This window comes from Lissotriton helveticus, chromosome 1_2, assembly GCF_964261635.1.
Source record: "Lissotriton helveticus chromosome 1_2, aLisHel1.1, whole genome shotgun sequence".
Classification (NCBI taxonomy): Eukaryota; Metazoa; Chordata; class Amphibia; order Caudata; family Salamandridae; genus Lissotriton; species Lissotriton helveticus.
Genome location: NC_136058.1, coordinates 246,442,549 through 246,459,218, shown reverse-complemented (window position 1 = coordinate 246,459,218; position 16,670 = coordinate 246,442,549). Strand labels below are relative to the sequence as shown.

Here is a 16,670-nt window from a genome sequence, read left to right as displayed (position 1 = left end):
AGGCTTCACACACAAGCAACACTTGTTCTATTGTTACCGGCCTTAATGTCATGCCAAACAACCCCTGGTGCTACCACACTAGGATGTTTGAGCCTTTCTTTGCAACATACCCCTTTACCTGTAAAACTTGTTCTTTAAACTTTAAATTAGCAACAAAAGTCCTCAGCAACTGAATTGTTCTTCCTTCATAAGAAACAGGATTCCTATCAGGTGGTTCTAACTCCTTGTTGCACCAGGTTTTTTTTCAAATACATCCTAGCATCAGAATCAACTGATAGATTGAGATCCTACTATTCACTAAAAATATGGTATAAGGATCAACACATTCATCAGAATCTTCTTTGCCCACCAGTATAACCTATTTTTTTAAGGCTTCAGCTGTGAAAATATCAATTTCCTGTTGCATCAAGGAGTTGATTCTTGCGCTGCTCTCACAGACTTGGGCAAAATGCCCTTGTTAAACACAGTATTTGTATTTCTTTCTTTCTTTATTTAAAGCATTTATAAAGTGCAAACTGTCACCTTACAGTATCCTGTCATCTTAAAATAATGGCTATAAAGTGATGACAAAGAAGACAATATGGTCACTTAGGGAAGAGCCAAGTCATCAAGGCCTTCCTAAAGTGAAATAGATCAGTTGATGATCTGAGAGTAACTACTAACCTGTTGCATATTTAGGCTGCTTTTACTGTAAAAGCTTGTCGTTCTTGTCTATTCTTTTGGAATCTGGTGAGACATAGGAGGTTTTCTGAAGCTGAATGGAAGCACCTCCTTGGGTATATCTCCTTCAGCTCCATTGTAGGGGCACAGGACCTATCTGAAACATAGGAGCTTATCCCCTTCAATACGGTCCCACCAACTCCAATCAAAAGGACGTGGTAGTTGACCATATCAGAGGTGGACAAATGATCGAGCAGTATGAGAATCATGCACTGGACGCTGTCTACCTTCAACTGGAGTTTATCCATGGCAAGGAGTAGGGCCGACATAGTCCCATGTCCTGGCCTGAATCCAAACTGTTCCTCCTCTAAAAGAGAATGGTCTTAAAAAAAAGTGAGACAACTTTCTACTGTAAAAGTGTTTGAGTATTTTTACTGGAAAAGGAAGGAGTTATATCAGCCTGTAATTACTGAGGATCAATGGATCTGCCATAGGTTTTTTCTGCCGAGGGGTGATTGTGGCCCTCTTCCAGCTCCACGGGACAGTGACCCACTCCAATGATTGATTGCAAATCTTCAATGTAGAATGGATCAGCTCCTCTGCCAACTTTTTCTGTAGCCCTATGTGGTAGAGGGTGAATGATGAGGTGGACATCGCAATGGCCTGAAAATCATCATCAGAAATTGTGTAAAAAATGTCAAATCTGTGAGAGAGAATATCTACATCATTGGGCCTATTGTATGTTTTGGGGAAACTTTGTGCTGTGACTTCGGTATTAGAGAAAATAGGTGATAACTGATTCTATAATTCCACTTGGATGTAGTTCATTCTGACCCATCCCTATTGGTTCAGGGGGATCCAATATCCCCCAAAATCTTGCTGATCTTCTTTGAGAAGAAGTTAGCAAGACATTCACAGAGAACTTGCGAAGGAGTTTTTTCCTGCTTTTGACACCCAGGGTTAGATAGATCACGCAAAATGTCGAAGACCTTCTTTGGACTGTTAGGAGCAGTCATGATAGTAGTGGCATAGTATTCAGCCTTTGCTTTACATTCCTCCCATTTATATTCACTCAGAGAGTACTTTCAACATTTCTTATCCTCTTCTGAATAAGACCTTTGCCATTGTCTTCCAAGCTTTTTACAGGTTTGTTTTAACGCTTTTAAGGATGTGCTATAGCACAGGTCAGAGGGTCGACAACATGTTTTTTAGGTTAAAGATGGGTATTTCTGCATCACACGTTGCTGAGATACCCTCTTTGAGTTTAGAGCAATTGTCCTCTACTGACCACTTAGATTTAAAATATTAGAAAGGTTAAAAACCTGTCCATGTGTTCACCTAGTGAGCTTATACCTCGTCCTGCCTTGCCTTGTTAAGGCTGAGCCCGACTTTAGAGTGTGAGGTTCCTTTGTATATAGGACGAGGGATATTAGTGCACAGTCAGTCCAGCACAAGGGTGATATATCTTTTACTAGGATTAGTCTGTCATGTAAAAAGATACGGTCAAGTTTGTGCCCATCCCAGTGGGTAAGGCCTTGCACTAACTGCTGCAGTCCCGTAACTTCTCAGGCACATTAAAGACCTGTTGCTCACTTAGATGGACGAGGACACCCGTTGGGGATTTTGTTTGGAGAAACCACATCTAAAACTTATATTATTCTGTTTAAAAAAATGACTCCTCATCTTTCATCCCTGCTTTGCTCTGACTTACCCCTTTCCAAAGATTTATTTTTGGGAAATATTTTGATGCCTGTTCTTTAACTACTCCTACCCCAGAATTATCACTTCTCACAAGTTTCGTGGATAATGTTTGAGAAATTTCAAAACTCCCAACAATACTTATAGTTTCTTGCAACAAAGGATTCTTAAGAGTGAGTAATTTCTCTTGCACTTTGTTTTATATCTGCAGCAAACATCAATTTTATCTCTAAGTTAAGAAGTAAATTTCCCAAATTCAGTCAGCAGCTAAAATGCAGAGATGTGCAAAATAAGTGCCAATTGATTTGTATTGGTGTTGTTCCCTTGTAATAAATGCATGTCTAAAAAACAACCAAACTTAGTTGTTCATCAATTTTGTTATCCTGACAGCAAAACACCCTGAAACTTGTCAACGTGTTCCTGTCCATCTGATACATCCAAAGGAGGCAAATTCTCAAAAATAGCTTGGCCTTCAAATCCTAATTTATGTCTTTAAGATATTGTTTAGGATCTGATCTGAATCTGTTTTTTCCTATTGCACCTAAATATTTAATGAATGCTCTAAACCAATTTTTCCATAACCAGAAGAAATATTAGTAATAATAAAAAAGAACCACAAGAATAATAAATGTCCAAATCATATAAATTTCTTTACAATACATGTATGTGTCACAGTTATAATGTCACAATGATGAACACTTGTGCTGTGCCACGCCTGATAAAAAGCAAAATGTGTGCGTCTCACAGCTGCAAAGGTTATCACTAGAGTTGTGCCGCTCCTAAAAAGTAGTGAAGAAATCTTCATCTAAAATATTTACACATACCTCCACAGACAGGCTTCAGATATTTGCTTTGCTGTAGTGTAGATTGAAAAGATAATCCCAAACATGGATAAAACTATGATACTACATCATGTCTATAAACTGATTGACATCATATGCAATGTAGACACCAACGCTCACTCAGTCTGATCGAAGATGGTGCCAATAAGATCTGGACACTAGCCCGCTCTCCGCCTGATCGAAGAGGACGCTCATATGATATAAAAACTGACATGTGATGTTTTCAGAATGCAAGGGTGCTGTACATGTGAAACTACATTGTCTAATCCTCTCTTTCACAGCATTTGTTGGTAATACTGCTGACTAGTCTATGTTTTTTACTAATTCTTTAAACACATTTAGGTCGGTGAAGGCTCTATGGGCGAACCAGAAAGCACAGCAGGTACCTCATTTTTAAGTATCTTTCATTAACCCTCTAAAATGTCACAGGTTTAGTTGCCTATATTTTGTGTTTACTCAATGTCCCTATTCTAGGAAGATCTATGCTAAACACAAAGGAATTATGGGAAAATGGGGCTGATGCACGCACAATCTTTCAAACAGAAGGAGATATTGGAACGTGTGAAAAGAATGGCTAAACGGATGTTGTTTGGGGCACAATTTTGAGCTCTGAAGAAGGCTTTATAACCTTTATAACCTGATAACTGTCCAAGCCTCATTCCTCCTACAAACAGCTTCCAATTTGATCTGGAGAATAAGCATCTCTGGCGTGTTCTGGTTATTTATATTCCATCATCCTGTCACAATGCAATCTATGTGGGTACTTGCTTTAGTTCTTTTGCTCCAAAGTACACATGCCCATCTTCCCTTTGGTAGCTCAGTATGGCCCATGTATAGGATTAGGCATCCATGCTTCAGAGATTTTCTTAAAAAATTTAACATAAAACTTTATTTTTATTTTTTGAAATGCATCCGATTTTTCTTTAAGGAAAATGTGCTGCGTTTAAAAAATAAAAAATAAAAAGATTGCTTTATTAAAAAGCAATCACAGACAATGTTGGTCTGCTTACCCAAGCAGGCCACTGTCCCTGTCGTGGCTGCAATTCCTAACAGGTCGCAAACTGCAACTTACCTCATTAATATTCATGAGGTAGGTCGATTTGCGACCCACTAGGAATCAATATTTTCAACGTGTATGTTTTTTTACATTAAGAATTGGTATTTCCTAATTGCGATTCAGTTAGAATTGCAATTAGGAAATCGCAATTCCTACATTTTTTAATATGGGCCTTGATATCTTTGGGAATTTTTCACCTGAGATAGCATTTGCTCATTTTCTAGCCACATTGTCTATCAATAGTGTTTTGAGAGTAGAGAACATTTGATAAGTGAAAGCATTGATTGTATTCCACAGAACATCCAGAGGCAGTTAATCTCAATCATTTATGACAGTGAAGATATGAAGAGATTTGATTTGCTCTGCTTACTTGCTAAATCTTTGTCACAAATTGCTGGAGCTGCCCTAAGGTGGCCCACTGAGGTGTGCGTATACTCTTGTCAGATGGGAGAGTACCATAGATTGCGCATCTATAGGAACTCTACTACAGATACTATTGGTTTGATTGGCCTAAGCATTTCTATTGGTTGTAATGCAGTTTTTAATAATTTGCCAGCATGTGCGTACATCATCAGATCAAGCCAAAAGTAAAACCCAGTAATTTTGGCACATAATGTGAGAGGTTACAGACAGGGTTACATTGTCCAAGTAGGAGTTCAATGCATGGAGAAGCTTTTCTAATCTGTATTACATTCAGCTTTGTCTGGATAAGGGTTCAGGGAAAGGCTACCATGCAATTTACATTGTTTGATGAGGAAGCTCTTCTGCTCGTTAACTAACGTTCCTAAGAGAAGAAATCTGTGTTCATTGACTTTCCACATACTGAATAAAAGTGTGGTAGTTTGTGTAGATTTATGGGTAGTGTAATTAGATCAGCCTGACACTGGGTTCATGGTGGTTGAGGATGTTTATCACTGTCCGGAGGTCTGTCCAAACTATGGCTCTTCAAACTGGGCCAATAACAATGATTTTTCATTTGACTTTTGGGGGTAATGGGGTGAGAAGTCACAGGCTTTTAAGGAAGGTAATGTTGTGGGCACACGCTCAGACCTCAACAATCAAGCACATCAATGTCCAGCCCTGTGCTTGTCTTTCGAAAAAGAAACTACTTATAATCATACAGTAGTACTAAGTACTACACAATTGAAGTATTCAAGGTAAAATCCAGGTAACCATTTCCCTATGGGCGCTACCCCCTTCACCTTCTTTCTGTACATTCCCACACAGGCAACCCTGTCCTTGTCTCCAGCTTTGACAAGAACATATATTAAGCACAGGTGCATATTTAGTAACCAAAATCTCAACTACATACCCCTTCCTCAGGTTTTCTTACCTCTGATGTTTTAGCCGGGAGGCAACAGTCTTAAGGCCTGGCACGCCGCTTAACCCAGCCTTGATCTAAAATATAAGCAGAGGCCTTCAGTATGAGCACTTTGTGCCTGCGGAAGTTGCAGGGGAGAGTGGGCCCAGCCCACATCTTTGGGATGCAGGGTCTCTCAAGTGCAGATAGTTGGCGAGCTTTGGGCAGTGGCCTTCAGAATTGCTAGCAGTCACAATCTGATTCTGAGCCAATGTCGATGAACTGATGCTCAGCATACAGAGCAATTGAGCCCAACATGGGCCAATGCAAGAATCACACAACATGTCAGATGCAACGCTACATGACCAGTGCAAAAGTAACGCCGCATGGCATGTGTAGGGTGACATTGACCATTGCAGGATTTAGGCTGAATGACAATTGCTGTCTGACATGGGCCAGTGTCACATTTATGCTAGAAGGCAGCTGGAGGCCAGCTAAGGCCGTGCAGGGTTCACACAGCATGGCAGATTCAGCTTGATATGGGATGGTGCAGTTGTCACAGGAACAGCATAGAGAGAAAGGGATACCTGCAGCAGCATAGATCAGTCCTAACTTCCCTCTCGGGAGACTGCTTTCTCAAAATGTCGTTCCCTCTAGGAACATGTTGGACTTCTCCTCCTGGACAGCCTCTCCTCCTAAGGGGGCAGGCTGAATCTTCCCCTCTCTCATCAGTCAGATAGTCAAAACACTTGCTAAGCAAAGCATAGTATTGAATAAATAAACCTGTAGTTATCAGTGCAGGGGCATCTTTCTAGGAAGCAGCTGGTTCTACAAATGCAGAAAAAAAGAAATAATATTAAATTGTGTTTTTAATGGGAAAAGCAAAATAATAAGTAACAGTTTGCAAAAAACTGCGTGAAAGATCTCCTTTACAGTCCTGCAAATCAGAGTGGTTGTTTAAATATTGAATTCACGAAAATAATTTAACGTGACGCAGAGATGTGCATTATTGACTTTACTACTGTTATTATAATTGAGACCTGCCACCATCAATGTCCTAAAACTGTGTTGACAGTAAGGAGGCAACAGCAGTCACTGGTGTTTCTGAACCAGTCTCTCCTTCAACATGTAGATCTGCTGAAAGATGAGTTAAACGCTGAAAGTGAGAAGAGTCTCTGGTAATAGACTTCCCAGGTGGCTAGGCAATCACCATGGTAGACACTACTTTAAAAAGTTTTGCATCAAATGGAGCATCATATTTTCTTTTCCGCATCTGGCTTGCGAGCCCTTGATCACCTCTCTTAAAGATAATATTCTGAAGTATGTTGTCTGCTGTCAGCATACGCTTTCACCTTTTGTTTATAAACCAAGTACTTCTCAAAAGTTCTGTTCTTGTCTTTCTGTCTCTGATTGGTCCACTGCGGTATCTTGGTTGTCATTGATCTTGCGAACATCAATGTTGGAGGACTTTCACCTGTGGTCAAGTGAGGTGTTGAATGATAAGCTGTCAATGTAGAGTTCAACCACATTTTTAAATCAAGCTTCTCAAGAGCAGCACACCAAACTTTTTTCTTTAGCATACTCCTAAAGCACTCAACCAGTCCATTGTCCTGCGGCCACAGAGGTGAGATCTCCTGCTTCTTTATATTCAGATACTCTAAGAAATCTTTGAACTCTTGACTGTTAATAGTCACATTTCAATATGGGTGGAACAACCCATATCGTAAAAATGCCATCTAGTCTCTTAGCAACTTGGTTTTGAGTAGTAGATGAGCGGTCCTCCATTAATGGAAATTGAGAGTATTCGTCCACAATCACCATCAAGTGATATCCATTGTCAAGTGGACAGAAAAAGTAAATGGCTACTCTCTCCCAAGTACGCTTCAGGAGTTTTAACATGTTTAAGGTATGCTGAGTAACTTTTGTAGAAAGGCAGTTGCATAGATGACAGACTTTATCAACCCGCTCATTGAGATACGGAATCTAGACTCTGTCTCGGAGAGTTTGTTTTGTTGCAACGATTCCATGAAGGCCTTTATGGTGGACTTCAATCCTTTTCTGCTCCAGTCTCTCCGGAATCAAGATTCTCAACTGTTGCAGTGATATTTTTCTATTTTTGAAATTCAATATCACTTGTGAGAGGTCGAGGGTGCTGGTTCCATGACTGATGTGTAATTATATCATTTAGCTTAAGCATATCACTATCATGGTTCATGGCATTGAAAATCTGGGCAAATGAAATGGCAGCTGGTGTTTGATTTTGCAATGAAATTGATGTAGGCTTCAGCCGTCTTTGATAGAGTACCCTGACTCATTTAAGCGCTCTGGAAAAGTAGTCAGCAGGGTTCTGATCCTGCCCTGCATGATGCGCAATGTTATATTTGTACTCTTGCAATTATAGTCCCCATTGTTCCATGCGCGGAGTCAGCTTGGCCTTTGGATTTCAAAATATGGTTAGTAAAGCTTGATGATCAGTTACCAGTGTGAAAGGCTTTCCATACAGGAATACATGGAAATGTTCACAAGCCGATACCACAGCTAAAGTTTCTTTTTCAGGTTGTGAATAAGCACGTTCTGTTTGGGACAAATTCCTACTTGCATATGCCACAATATGCATTCAAGCACTCGGATGTACCCTGTGCTGTGCAAAGATAGCATCTAACCCGACTGGGCTAGTTTAAAAAAAAAACCTATATGAAGCTTTGGATTGAAATAAGCCATCTCAGTAGTATTCTCAATGGCCTGATTTTCTTAAAACTTTTCTCACATTCATGTGGCCAATGAAATTAACATTCTTTTTCATCAAATCTCTCAATGGAGCACTTACAGTGGCAAAAACTCATATATATTTGGAACAGTAGCTGGCCCTACCAAGAAAAAAACGGGAATCATCCTTTACAACGCAACATTTACCACGCAGTGCCTCTACGACGCAACTTTTACAACGCAAACCATTACAACGCATTGCGCTGGGGGCGCTCTAGGATAGGGAATAGATTTAATTTACTATCCAACACCTTCCCTACTATCCACGGGGACTGGAGTTGGAATAGTAAATTAAGCTATTCACTATCCAGCGCCCCAAAGCACTATGCGTTGTAAAGGTATTTGTTGTAAATCCCGCGTTGTAAAGGCATGCGATGTAAAAGCACGCATTGTAATGTCATACATCCGAAAAAACTGCACCATTGAAACATCTTGTGGGGGATCATCATTTGACAGCATTTGTAATTTAGCAGGATAGGGTGCCATACCCCCATCATAAAAGATGTGACCAAGGAATTTTAGCTTTGTCATGTGGAACTCACATTTATCTGCGTTCAAAGTCAAACCTGCATCAACCAGTAAACAACATACTTGTGGAAGAGCAGTATCATATTCTCTTTGTGGAGCTCCAAAAAGCAATATGTCATCACTATAATTGAATGCATTCGTGACAGCCTGTATGGTATGTCAAATGATGTCTTGAAAAGGTTCTGCGGTTAATGACACCCTAAAACGTAGTTATTTGTATCAAAACAGACCAACATGTGTAGAAAAGTTTGCAATGCACCTGCAATTTTCTTTGAGTTCCAACTGATGACAGCATTTTTTCAAATCAAGGCAAGAGAAGACCTTTGTGTTATCAGGTCAACTGGATGTTATTCTCGTTCAATTGCCTTGTTTGCCTCATGCATGTCAAAGCGCACTGCTCTTTCACTGTCTTTTTGGGTCCTACCACAATGGTAAAAACCCATGGCTTGGGACCAGTAGAACGCTCAATGATATTATGCTTAAGTAACAATTTATGTTCCATTTTGACAGCATCTTGTAAATGAAAAGCAATTCATCTATGTCTTTGACTAACAATATGAACAACCTTGTAAACATGCTGCTTTACTTTCATAGTCTTTCCTAAACCAAGATACAAAGAACCAAATTTGACGTAATATTTTGTGGTAAGCATTTATGTTGTAGTTTAACAGAAATCAGTCCCATATCAGCAGCCCTGCTGAACTGAGTAGACAGGCACTTGACGCTGTACCTTGATGCACATGGAGGGGTGCTTGCACCTTCATTCTCTTGTGTCATTTGTGCTACAAATGAAACTTGACTTTTTAAGGACGTCGATGCAGCCCGCGCATACACTTTGGTTTTCAATGGTGTAAGTTGTGATACTGGAGACAATTCATTATATTTCTCTTCAGGCATGATGTTTATTGATGCACCACTGTAGATGGTTAAAGGTATCAAACAACCATTTACTTTCAGTGTAGTCTTTGGACACTGTTTGAATGACTTTGGTGCTCTGGTATGTTAACTTTTCTTTGACTGGCATTTTTCTTCACATGCGGCCAGTCCAACATGTGCATGCTTTTCTGAGGTAAACATTAATATAGCACAACCTTCTTCTTCACTTTCACTTAATACTGATGTAGAAAAACTGCATGATGATGATTTAGGTGACAATCAACTGCGTTCAGTGCTGATTTGACTTAACCGATGTCGCTGCTTGGCTGTGTGGGTGCGCATCGAACACTGCTTCTGGAAAGTTTTGACAGCCATTTTGTTTTTGCGCCGTGATACACTTGCTTTTTCTTTTGCTTTGCAAACCATCACAAAATGGTTATCCTTCCCACAGCCTTTGCATATCTGTCCAATGACGGGACATATACATTTGTGTAGAAATGAAAATCCACATCTACAACACAGCTTTTTTGGATGTGTAGATATCACCTTGTGTCCTTCAGTCTTTTGCTTTGGCTTAATTTTCACACTCATGACTGATTCTGTATGGCCACTTCCAGCCTCCATGTCAGCAGCTTGCCTATTGGCACCCTCTTCAGCTCTGGCAGCCATTATGACTTGCTCCAGACAAAGAGTTTCTTTCAGTATTCATTGTCTAAATGAATCTGACAAGCATCCATCAATAACTCTAAAACGTATAGGTTCTTCGTGATTGCATTCATTGAAATTATAGTGTTTGATTAGAGTGTTGTCTTCCCAAAATTTCTTGGTAGTTTCACAAACCTTTTGTCATTCTTGACTGAAAATGTATCTTTCATAAATCCATTTTGGCATTGTATTGAACCTCATATTCAAAGTCTCTTTAATCTGACGGTATGTGATCTCTTCATCAGTTCTCTGCATTTCCTTATGACTTCATTTACACCATCTCCAGCAAGATATTTGAGGTATTTGATAGTCTTTTTGTTATCAGTCTTTCAAGTGCATCAATGAAATCTTCAACAGTCTCTATTCAAACAATCCATCTATCACTAATATTTTGTTTTATTGGCCGTATCTAAAGGTGGTGATAGTTCCAGGAAGGCGGCAGCATTGTAGACCAGTGTGAAACTTTCTGACACTGTGTAATGACAGAATGTTTGTCTGTCATCTCTTTCCATTACTATTCAACATTGACAGAGGTTATAGAATTAGCTAAAGCTATCAAAAGGGTGATTATTTCAAGTTGGGAAATGAGTTAATTTCTCATTTTGTGAATGTGCCTCAAGAATCTGACACTGTAAATGCATTATCTGTTAAAGATAAAGGTAACGAATTTGTACCCGAGAAGGGCTCTGGGTTTTGTTTCAGATGTGGTTCAAAGTTTCACATGAGTAATTTTACAGGTTGTCCTGCTGAAGGTAGGAGTTGAAACAAATTTAGCAAGCAAGTACATTTTCAGGGAGTCTGCAGGAGCAAGGGCAATGCACAACTTTATACAATTGATGCACATGAATCTGTTTCATATATTTCACATGATTCTTCTAAAGTAGTCCTTACTTTGGACTCTGTTGTGTTGCAGGGATTGTGCACATACACAGAACTATGTGCAGGAATATGTGACCTCGGTGTATAGGGGCTCATCCTTCCTACTGCCTCATTACCTACAATCCCAGAACCGACTAGCTATAGTGTCTCACTCACTCTCCTAAACAATCACGAAGATGCAAATCATTAGACACCCCAGAAAACAACACTCCCGCCTCTTTTAGGAATCACAGTAGCAAGGTGTACCCTTTCACTCCCTCACTCGTACTTGTTTACAACAAGAATTGACAGAGACACTGACATAGTTTCAAATGTTTATTTTAACTATTGTGCTCTATAACGCAGTATACAAGCCTCTACCAGCAGCAAAACACATAAACCTAAAACAGTTAGCATTGTAGCAAATCCATATATTATAAAGGGAGATGTCATATTATATTGACAGTGGATAAAGGACTATAAGGCCTAACCACCCTCCCCTTGGTAAGCAGAAGTATTATTATATAATGGAAGATCTCTGGGCTTTGTCAGCAAAAATTCTAACAAAAGCAGAAGGAGCGTCAAAGTAAACAATATTATCTAGCATATTATAATACTGCTGTTCATGAAGAAGCAAAAAGTTCCACGCAAGCTTCCTTTGTACTTGTATTCTGTTCTTTTATTGTAGTATGGTGATCATTTTCATTCAACCAAACAGTCTTTCTTGATTAACATATCAAGCACAATTTTTCCTTTAGAAGATATTCAAAATATTGTACAAATAAACATGTTTCACAGCCTGCGCGTTTCGTCCCATCAGGGACATCATCAGTGCTGTAAGGAGAAAAAAACATTACAATCAAAAAATCTATATTGATAATTCAATCTACACAACAAAAATTCAACCAAGCTGGGAAGCCTGCCTATATGCCATTCTACACACAACTCTATTGCCTACATAATCCTGCCTATATAACAATCTGTATAATTTACAGTTTAGGTTGGAATTCACATCGAACAATGATGGTCAGGGAATCATCAACATGTTTTGATCGAAAAATATGCATATTTTCACTAGGCATCCAGCCTGCGCATTGACATTGCAAGTACTGCAGTATACATGTTTCCAGCATTCCCTCATTTAACAAGAATAACCATAATAACCATATTTAGTAACACTTGACATTCCCTCATATAACAAGTATAATCATAGTGACCATATTTAGTACCTATCGACACCCTGGCTGCTCCCTCAAACTGACATCCCTGGGAGCCAAATAGGGATTATCCTTATCTTAAACATGAGCAGGAGGAGGACTGGTAAAGGCTTTGCCTTAACAATGTGTGAATAGTTTACATACATTTTCTCTTTCTTCCTTATAAATGTTCCACACCCCATCAGTCAATTTCTCCTCTGTATTCCTTGCTCATGCTCTCTCTCTGATAGGCAGAGAGATAGATAGATAGATAGATAGATAGATAGATAGATAGATAGATAGATAGATAGATAGATAGATAGATAGATAGATAGATAGATAGATAGATAGATGTATTATGCCATGGCAGTTAAACTAAATGTGGGCCAAAATCATGTGATTTAGAGCAACTGTACTAATAATTTTCCACTCACAACTTTGTATTACTGTGTACAGGTCAAATTCAAGTTTAACAGTACAGCAAATGTAACACAAGAAAACACATCTTACTGCTTCACAGTTAGATATAATAATTACTTTACATATAGAGCAACTCTCCTAATTGTCAGATTATCTTTGGAGTGTTATTTTACCTTGCTTCATAAGTGTAACCCCTTGCATCCTGGTTTCGGTTAAATACAGTGGGTAAAATAAATCCACATGAATAAATGACTTTGCATAAACTCTATATGCAGATGTACAAAGAATAATATAGTTTATTATAATGTTATGTTATGGTTTGTTATGTTAACACATATTTATAAACCGCGCGGCTACTCCCTGGAGTGTCCCAGCGCTAAAACATTCAAATGTCAAGTAACACAAACACAACCAAAAACTGCTAACAGCTCACTTGTAGTCGGCTCAAAAGATATTCAGGCAGGCCAAGATACGATATATCAACGCCTGAACCACTGCCTTCCTGTATGGGATAGAAAGCAATGGGAGGACATTTCGCAACATTTTCAACAACCCAAAGCATACCCCAGCCACTGAGTCTACTTGGGCCGTCATGGAAAGGGTGAAATCCATCTTGAATCCCAGATTTTTCACTATAGAGACGGCCGACACGGGGGGGACATATCATGGGGCCACCATTCATGCCAAATATCTGGTGGCTGAGGCCCAAAAGAGATAATCTCAGACTTCTTGGGGTTGCCTTTTAAATGATTGTGACTTAAGCAAGAGAAGACTCTAGAGCAAAGGACTTCAAACTTTTGGATGCCGGGACCCCCCTGTCAACATTTTGAGGCACAAGGACCCCCTCCTGACAAACATTTCTAAACCTGTAAGCAGGGCTACTAGAATTATGAGGCAAGTGAGGACCAAATTACGTGACAGGCTTGACTAAATTGTGTGGGCAGAAAATGTAAGTGATGTTATGTGATGTCGCGGATTATGGGATAGCATTGCTTCATTATTTTGACATTTTTTACACACAGTAACACTGAGGAAAGATTTCACCCCATCAGTACCCGTTTATGACCAAAATACAGCAATTAACATCAGAAAGATTTCTAGTCAACCTTTGGGAAGGGCCTTCCACTCCGCAGGAATACGTGCTGCCACATTAGAAGCTCACCTGGCCCTGGCCAGGAGAGGCAGGGGTCCCTTAAAAATCTGGCGGTTTTGTGCAGAGTTAAGCAGTTTACCCATGCAGCTTTCCTTCCACCCCCTCCCTTCCATCCTTCTCTCCTCTCCTAACCCCGGATCCTTCTCTCACTTTGCAGGCCATTTTCTTTCACCCCTTTTTACAACATCTGAACTCTCCCCATTCAACCTCTCACTTTAACAATGCACCTCATCTCTCTATAGCACCTTTCTGGCAAACATTTAATTTTGTTATAGCGCTACTCATAGTTTACTCACACTCAGTTCTGTGATCTGCATGGTACACGTTCTTTGTAGCAGGCACATTAACCCTCTGCGGGAAACAACCTTTACAACGTAACTTTTATGACGCACTACCATTACAACACAGTCATGACATCGCAACATCCCTTCCATCGCATGCCATTACAACGCAACCATTACATCGCATGGCACTACAACGCATACCATTACAACGCATGTCATTACAACGCAGTCATTACAACGCATACCATTACAACGCATACCATTACAACGCATAGTACCCTTACACTATCCAAAACTTACCCTACTGTTGCACCCCCTGGACTTAGAATAGTAATTTTTACCCCTATACTATCCAATACTTACCATACATGCAATGTAATGGCATGCGTTGTAATGGTATGCGTTGTAAAGGTAGTATGTGTTGTAATGGAATGCGTTGTAAAGGTAGTTTTAGACAGTTCATTGTAATGGCATGCGTTGTTATGGAATGCGTTGTAGAGGATGTTGCGTTGTGAAAAATGTGTTGTAAAGGCATGCGTTGTAAAAGTATGCGTTGTAACGTCATACAACCGGGTAAAAGGAGTGACTGCAGGGTGAGTGAGGTGGCATATAAATTTGGGTGCGGATGCAAGTTCAGAATGGTACGATTGAATGTATGATTCCTGATGGGCTTGTTTGAGTGAGTTGCTTATTGAGCAGTGAGAGGGTCAGGTGAGTGAAGTGTCACATGAGTGCAGAATGAGTAGTGTACTCGTGTGACTGGAGGGTGAGGTATGGGGTGAACAGTGCAAGTGCATTGTGAGTGCAGAGTGATCACTGTGAGTGCAGGGTGAGCAGGTGAATGGTGTGAATGCATGGTGATCAGTGTGAGTGCATTGTGATCGTGAAAGTGAAGGGCAAGAATGAGGAGCGAGTTGTCTGAATGCAGGGGGCATTTCCATACACCTGAATTAACTCAGCATGTTCTTGACGGCAGTGTAGGGTTTAAGATCTAATTTAAACTACTGCGGCATTAATTGGGGATCAAGGGTGGAAGAAATAAATAATGTGCTGATCCAGCAACAAACTTACAGTCCTATGATTAGGGTTGCCAATAGATTATTTTGATGGCCCAGTCGGTACAAAAATAAGCAGACACCGAAAGCTGTATTTTAAGCACTTATCTGTGCATACCTCGAACAACAAATATAAATGGAAAGCACTTTTAATTATGTTCTAGGGCTGCCTCAATGATCACTGACTGACAAAGGGAAAAGAAAAGTCACATAACTAATGCATAGATACTTTTGTATTTAAAAGTCTATTTAGTGTCAGGCTCTTTAAACAAAACAGGCAGGCATTTTTCTTTTGGCAACCCTACTTTACATTCCTTTTCATTAAATGCATTCTCACACTACAGCAGTAATTGTAAAGTACAAATGTAAGGAACAGGCCCAGTGGGGGCACAGGGGGTACTGAAACCAGGAAAAAAACTAAGCCTCTGTGATCAGTTTACAAAGGCATGTAAATATGCAAATGGTCTTTAAAGACCTGTGAAAAACTCGGGAGTGCTGGAGATGACTCCAGACACTGCCCAGCGGAGCCTAAAGCAGATCGAGTTACACTGCAGCAGCAGCCAGGCTCAGAGACAGGACGAGGGGGGCTGAAGCCCTTGGGTCTGGGAAGAAGTATGACTGTGAAGGCGCGATCCCCTTTGCATCGCTCCATGGCCGCCCTGGGGGGCACGCCCCACAGTTTGAAGACCCCTGCTCTAGAGAGAAAAGTGTTAATTAAGTTGCCATCAAACTCAGCTCCCTTCTCACAGGTAAATAACAACTGAGTGTCATCAGCTTATGACACAATTTTAGCACCAAAACTCTCAGCGAGGGGCCAGGGGGGCCATATACAAATTAAAAAGTGTCGGGCTCAGAATAGAGCCCTGAGGCACGCCCACATTCAGAGGGGGAACTACCACAGAGAAGGATGGAGCCCAGATGGTTTGAGAGCAGTTAGCCAAAAAAGATGCAAACCAACTCAACACCGTGCCACCAATACCGCTGTGACTAAGTCTTTCCAGTAGTCTGGTATGGGGCACAGAGTTGAAAACTGCAGAGAGGTCCAGCAGCACCAAAACAGCGCTGCCTCCTCTGTCCAATGCAGCTTTAATAGTTTCTGCAACTGCCAATAAAGCGGTCTCCGTGCTAAAGTTGGCTCGAAAACCCGACTGGCTAAAGTGCAGCAAGTCACAATGTTCATTAGGACTTTGTTGACAAATTTTTCTAGAACCTTCAAAAAGAAAGGCAGAAGCGAGATAGGTCTATAATTACATGCTACCTCAGGATCAGCTG

General features: G+C 40.3%; 1 protein-coding gene across 1 annotated transcript in view; it reads left to right on the top strand.

Annotated features, from left to right (window-relative positions):
• LOC144800392 (vitamin D3 hydroxylase-associated protein-like) overlaps positions 1 to 16,670 on the top strand; it is a 726,480-nt gene that overhangs the window by 610,022 nt on the left and 99,788 nt on the right. Inside the window, exon 12 of the mRNA XM_078671678.1 lies at positions 3,543 to 3,582. Within this exon, the coding sequence (XP_078527804.1) occupies positions 3,543 to 3,582 (40 nt within the window). The remainder of the gene's footprint in view (positions 1 to 3,542; positions 3,583 to 16,670) is intronic.